This window comes from Magnolia sinica, chromosome 13 (genome assembly GCF_029962835.1).
Source record: "Magnolia sinica isolate HGM2019 chromosome 13, MsV1, whole genome shotgun sequence".
Classification (NCBI taxonomy): domain Eukaryota; kingdom Viridiplantae; phylum Streptophyta; class Magnoliopsida; order Magnoliales; family Magnoliaceae; genus Magnolia; species Magnolia sinica.
In genome coordinates, this window is record NC_080585.1 from 60,961,263 (window position 1) to 60,967,543 (window position 6,281).

General features: G+C 43.4%; 1 protein-coding gene across 1 annotated transcript; it reads left to right on the forward strand.

Annotated features, from left to right (window-relative positions):
• Nucleotides 1-863: 863 nt before the first annotated feature.
• On the forward strand, nt 864-5,056 carry LOC131223805 (probably inactive leucine-rich repeat receptor-like protein kinase IMK2). The gene is made up of 2 exons (XM_058219315.1): nt 864-3,157; nt 4,236-5,056. Exons 1-2 carry the CDS (start codon nt 1,195-1,197, stop codon nt 4,865-4,867), a joined length of 2,595 nt encoding a protein of 864 aa, XP_058075298.1. The 5' UTR covers nt 864-1,194; the 3' UTR covers nt 4,868-5,056.
• The last annotated feature ends 1,225 nt before the right edge of the window (nt 5,057-6,281 follow it).

Genomic DNA, 6,281 nt, shown 5'->3' on the forward strand with positions numbered 1-6,281 from the left:
CTTACCTGTGATAATAGAAGGTCGGGTATAACGTAAAAAGATGATGGATGAGTACTGGCCTGAAAATATGACTTTTCAGTCGTCATCCTATCCACGTGACGCGCATCCGAACCAAGGACATGGGACCCACGTGAACATGACGACGGACGCGGATTAGCTACTGACCCGTTGAGTAGCGAGACTTCGCTACTGGAGTGACGTGTCTCGCTATGAAGTGACGTTACCAAGTTCTATGAGCCACTTGATGTATGTGTTCTATCGACACCGTTCATCCATTTGTTGATGTCATTTTAGACTTATGATCCAAAGAATGAGGCAGATCCAAATCTGGAATGGACCCTAGAAAACAGTGAGAAAAGTGACGCACACCATTGAAATCCTCCCAAGGTCAACCATAATATTTATTTGAAACCCAACCTGTTCATGTGTTAACGAAGACATAAAAGAAGGGAAAACACGAATATCAGCTTAATAGAAAACTTTTGTGTCCTTTACCAGTTTTTAATGGTGGACGTCACTCTCCCCACTGTTTTCTGTGGTGGGGTCCCCTCGAACTTTGGATCTGACTCATTCTTTGGATCTTACCCTAATATGATCCCTCCAAATGGATGAACGGTGTAGATACAAAACATACATCACAGTGGGGGCCACGGAACTTGGTGACGTCACTTCAGTAGCTAGTCTCGCTACTCAACCTGTAGCTAATCCGCGTCCATGACGTAGTGGCAAGCTCGTAATTATAGACGTTGGGACTGGAATCCACAAAATATAGCCGTTGGAGGAGCGGCCCCGCCTGTATCTCTACCAACTCTACTCAAAAACAGAAAGGAAGGGAAGAAAAAAATCTAGCCGTTAGGCCCAGCTAAAGAAGTGCCTCTGAACCAATCCCACCTGACTTGCTCCGATTTTCTCTCCCCAACGCCAAGATTCTCTCTCTCTCTCTCCTCTGTTGAATTCTTTCACATGATTTCTCAGCAGAGAGGCATCTCCCCACACTACAAAACCTTCTCCCTCTTCATCTTCCCTTCCATTTTGTTCCCTTCTCCATGGACTAAAACCCCCAGCTAGAGAGAGAGAGAGAGAGAGAGAGGTATTGCAGAAATAGAAGCATAAAGAGGATAGAGAAAAAGTCCCCAAAACCCATTTTGCTTCAGCTCTGTTCATATCACTTGTTTTTGCGACTTGTTCATTGCAATGGAACTCCCCCATCTAATTTTCAAAGAATCTTACCAATTATATTTCCAGCTTTCGCAATTCCTGACAAGAAAGCAACCCCATCGTTCCTGTATTTTGAATAGAAAGAAATGGAAGAATCCATCACGCCCAAACAACCCATTTCGGCATTCTCCACTTGTATTCCTGCTTCTTCTTCTCCATCTGCTTACTTCAAAATTTCCCCTCGTATCAAGCCAGGGTTGGGATGGGATTATCGTTACTCAAGCTGATTATCAAGCTTTGCAGGCTTTTAAGCATGCATTGTACGATCCGAAAAGGGTGCTGCGGAGCTGGAATGATAGCGGTCTCAGCGCCTGTTCAGGTGGGTGGATTGGGATCAAATGCGTTAGAGGTCAGGTTATATCAATCCAGCTCCCCTGGAAAGGATTGGGTGGTCAGATATCCGATAAGGTGGGCCAGCTCCTTGCTCTCCGTAAGCTTAGCCTCCACGACAATCTCATCGTGGGTCAAGTCCCTTCCTCACTTGGGTTCTTACCCAATCTCCGAGGAGTTTCCCTCTTCAACAACCGTCTTTCCGGATCAATCCCGCAATCCATTGGTTCATGTTTGCTGCTTCAGACCCTCGATCTAAGCAACAATTCCATTACGGGTTCCATACCGGAGTCTCTCTCAAACTCTACTAGGCTCTACCGACTGAATCTCAGCTACAATGGCCTCGCAGGTCGTGTTCCATCTGGTCTCTCCCGCATCCCATCCCTCACCTTCCTTGCTCTCCAACACAACAATCTGTCAGGTTCAATTCCAGATAGCTGGGGAGGGGTATCAGGCAACAGAAACTCATATCAGCTCCGATCCTTGGTTCTCGATTATAACTCCATTACTGGAAGAATTCCTCCTTCTTTGAGCAAATTAGAAAAACTCGAAGAGATTTCACTCAGCCATAACAAGATCAATGGAAGCGTACCCGAACAACTCAAGACTCTGTCGCAGCTCCAAACACTCGATCTATCCAACAATGACATTGATGGAAGATTCTCTGCCAGCCTCTGCAACCTATCTTCGCTAGTCCAATTGAATCTCGAAAACAACCACATTGAGGATCGGATACCAGAAGCTATTGATGGATTAAAAAGGCTATCCATTCTCAAACTGAGAGGGAATAAATTCAGTGGTCCCATTCCAGCGACTCTCAGCAATATTTCTGGCTTGTCCAAATTGGATTTATCCCAAAACAATCTCACCGGAGGTATTCCAGCTTCGATCGCCAATATATCAAATTTACAATCTTTCAATGTCTCTTATAACAATCTATCAGGTCCTGTTCCATTCCTCTTGTCTGAAAAATTCAATTCAAGCTGTTTTAGAGGAAACTCTCAGCTGTGTGGGTACAGTGTTTCCGTCCCATGTCAGAAACCTCCATCACAAAATCTCAGTCCTCCAAAACCCCATCGTGGTCAGAAACTCAGCACCAAAGATATCATTCTCATTGCTGCTGGGGCACTCCTTGCGGTTCTGCTCTTAGTCTGCTGTGTTCTGCTCTGTTGTTTGATTAGGAAGAGAAACATTTCTGCGCGAAAGAGTCCGCCTGCGGGTGGGGCAGCAGGGAGGGGAGATAAGGCAGGGCCCGCAATAGGAGAGGTGGAATCTGGTGGTGAGGCTGGGGGAAAGCTGGTCCATTTTGATGGGCCTATGGTGTTTACAGCAGACGATCTTTTGTGCGCAACCGCTGAGATAATGGGGAAAAGCACATATGGGACAGTTTATAAAGCCACATTGGAGGATGGTAATCAGGTGGCTGTGAAGAGATTGAGGGAGAAGATTGCGAAGAATCAGAGGGAGTTTGAAGTGGAGGTGAACACGCTGGGGAAGATCCGGCACCCGAATCTTTTGGCACTTAGAGCTTATTATCTGGGCCCCAAAGGAGAGAAGCTGCTTGTCTTTGATTTCATGCCTAAAGGGAGTCTTGCATCCTTCCTCCATGGTAAACACACCCAACTTGTATGACTGTTTTTCCTTTTAATTGAAATTTGTATTTGCAGTACACTGGCTAGTTTTTGTTTTAATATTTTATTTTTATTTTTGTTTTTGTTTCAAGGGAAAGTCTCTTCCTAACAGCTACTTATACTCTCGCGTAATCTTTCATTATTATTATTATTATTATTTTAAGCCTATTACCGTTTGGTAGGGCGATTGGCATGATATGTTTATCCACATCATTGATATCGGATGCAGATTGCGGGTATTCCAAGTGATCTAACCAATTTTGTGGGATTTGATTGTAACACGTGCTTCTATCAGAGTGGGGCCATGCGATGGAAGAACCCAATGAATTTGACCGCGGCAATCTTCGCATGTGGCCCAATCATGGGATCACCGGTCAATCTGACTCCATTGATGTGGGGTTGCTCCGGAAATCTCACGGAAGTTGGGGACGCGGATTGCGTCCTACCCCCTCCCGTCTCTAGCCTCGAACGGGCAGTTCTGTGGGTGGGCTTACCTGGATGTATCTGTTTAGCCATCGTCCATCCAATTGAGCGTTGGATCTGCCTCTTTTTTTGTGAACATACCTTAAAATGATCTTAGAGAAGGATTGGAAGGTGTAGATAAACAGATACATCACGGTGGGCCCCGCCACCCACACTTCGTGGCTAGAGACGCAATCCGCGTCCGGAAGTTGGTGGGTTGCTGTGTTTTCTTAACCATCTAATGTAGTCTCAGGCCTCAGAGTCAGATCACAAGAAGAGGTCAGGATCTTCCAATCAGAACGTGGCAAGGTCCATCAGCGTGAAATACCGTGACTTGTTGTTCCAGTGTGCTTAAACCGACTGAACATGTTAATTAAAAAGGATGAATGATTTTAACGGCTAGTTTGTGTAGATTGCAGGGTTTTTTTTGGGGGGGGGACCCATGAGCCATTTGCCTAAACTGCAGAAAATCTGAATTCCAACGGCTAGTTGTTTGTGCAGAGTATCTGAATACCTATATTATTTATGTATGTATAGGTTGCTTTATTATTATTATTATTTTATTTTTGATAAAAGAAATATTGTATGTGGCAGCTCGTGGACCCGACACCCCCATCGAGTGGGCAACAAGGATGAAAATAGCCATAGGCGCGGCACGAGGGCTTTGCTACCTCCACACTAACGAGAACATTCATGGGAACCTGACATCCAGCAATATCCTAATCGATGACGACAACAATGCAAAGATCGCTGATTTTGGACTATCGCGGCTGATGACTACTGCTGCCAACTCCAATGTGATAGCAACAGCAGGGGCACTGGGCTACCGTGCTCCCGAGCTCTCCAAGCTCAAGAAGGCTAGCCCAAAGACTGATGTCTATAGCCTTGGGGTGATCATACTGGAGCTGCTGACGGGCAAGTCCCCAGGCGAGGCAATGAATGGCATCGACTTGCCGCAGTGGGTAGCCTCGATCGTGAAGGAAGAGTGGACAAACGAGGTGTTCGATTTGGAGTTGATGAGGGATGCATCCACCACTGGTGATGAACTTCTCAACACGTTGAAATTGGCACTGCATTGCGTAGATCCCTCCCCAGCTGCTCGTCCGGAGGTGCATCAACTACTCCAGCAATTGGAGGAAATAAAGCCTGAATTTGCAGGAGCAGCAGCTGCATCTGGATCAGGTGATGATGGCACCACTGCTGAAGCTCCTTCCGCTGGTGATTGATAACGATATTTTGTTGTCATTCTTTATTTCTTGATTTTTTTTTATTTTTTATTTTTTTTTGATGTTTTATCTATGGATATTATGGGCTATGTTTGATTCTTTTATTCTTGGAGTTTTCTTTTTGATGGATTTTCCGATCATGTGTTTCCAGTTTTAGTGCATGTAAATATAAATAGTCTTTCTTGGGAATGTTTGTTCTAGAGTGAGCTTCTTTTTTCTTCTTTTTTTTGAAAAAAATTTTAATTTTATTTATGCAGGGGTATTGTTGCAGCCCTGATAAATAAAAAATAATAATATATCACCTGCAAAACCATTATCATACGGAGAAGGAAGAAAAGAATTTATCAAAAGAAAAACGAACAAATGAATATGATGGATGGATGGATGGATGGTAATAGTGATTTTCCTTGTATTCGCGTTTAAAAAAAAAAAAAAAAAACCACGGTTGATGATGGTGGTAATTTACCCACAATAAGATCTTAGTATATGGTACACATTGTTAACTGTCTTCACCACCATATCATCAAGGGACATGATACATACCAGTTTCGGAAAGATAATTTAAACCTTGTCTGGAAAGTATTACAGTTGTGTGTGTTGGGAGAACGGCAGAATCACACAGAGATGAATCTAGAATAGCAATCCAAAAGCATCGAGCAAAAAAAAAAGGAGAACACAACGATTTAACATGAAAAACCATTTCGGGAAAAAAACCACGGCACAAAGCAACAGAAATTCACTATGAAAGCAAAAAAATTACAAAGAGAGGGCTTACCCGATTCGAACTACCTTGAATCTCATCCTTTAAAACCCTTGAACTATTTAGAAACCCTTTGAAACCCTAGAACTATTTAGAAGCCCTTGGAATACTTCTTAATCCCGTTTACACACATATATATAGTCTTAGAAAGAATCTCATACGAAATTAGAAATAAATCCCGCAAATCCACTGTTTTGCGTAAAAACTGCACAAAATCCTATCGATGCCATTGAAGGCCTTTCGATGGCATCGAACTAATCCTGTCGATGCCATCGAAATAATGCCCAGTTAGTCTAGCAACCAACAGAAGAAAATCCAGAAAATATCGATGGGATTACGAACTGTTCAATGTCATCGAAGGTGAGATCGAACAAATTGTCGATGGCATCGACAGACCTTATATCTGACTTGATTTAAAACATCAAATACAACAATCTCCACCATGTCTTCAATTATCAAACGTGTGTTTTCTTATCTCTGTCTCGCATCATAACTTCATCAATGCTTCTCGTGCACAATCCATCTTCCTTTTATGCCATCGCCAAGCCCAAAGAAGTTGCACAGAACTTGAACTTCTCCGTAGGAACGACCTTAGTGAGCATGTTTGCTAGATTTACGCTAGTGTGAATCTTCTTCAGAGTTACGCCTCCTTCT

Coding starts and splice junctions, on each gene's coding strand:
- LOC131223805 (XM_058219315.1), top strand. CDS start 1,195: ATGGAACTCCCCCATCTAATTTTCAAAGAATCTTACCAATTATATTTC. Junction 3,158..4,235: donor TCTTGCATCCTTCCTCCATG/GTAAACACACCC, acceptor TGTATGTGGCAG/CTCGTGGACCCGACACCCCC.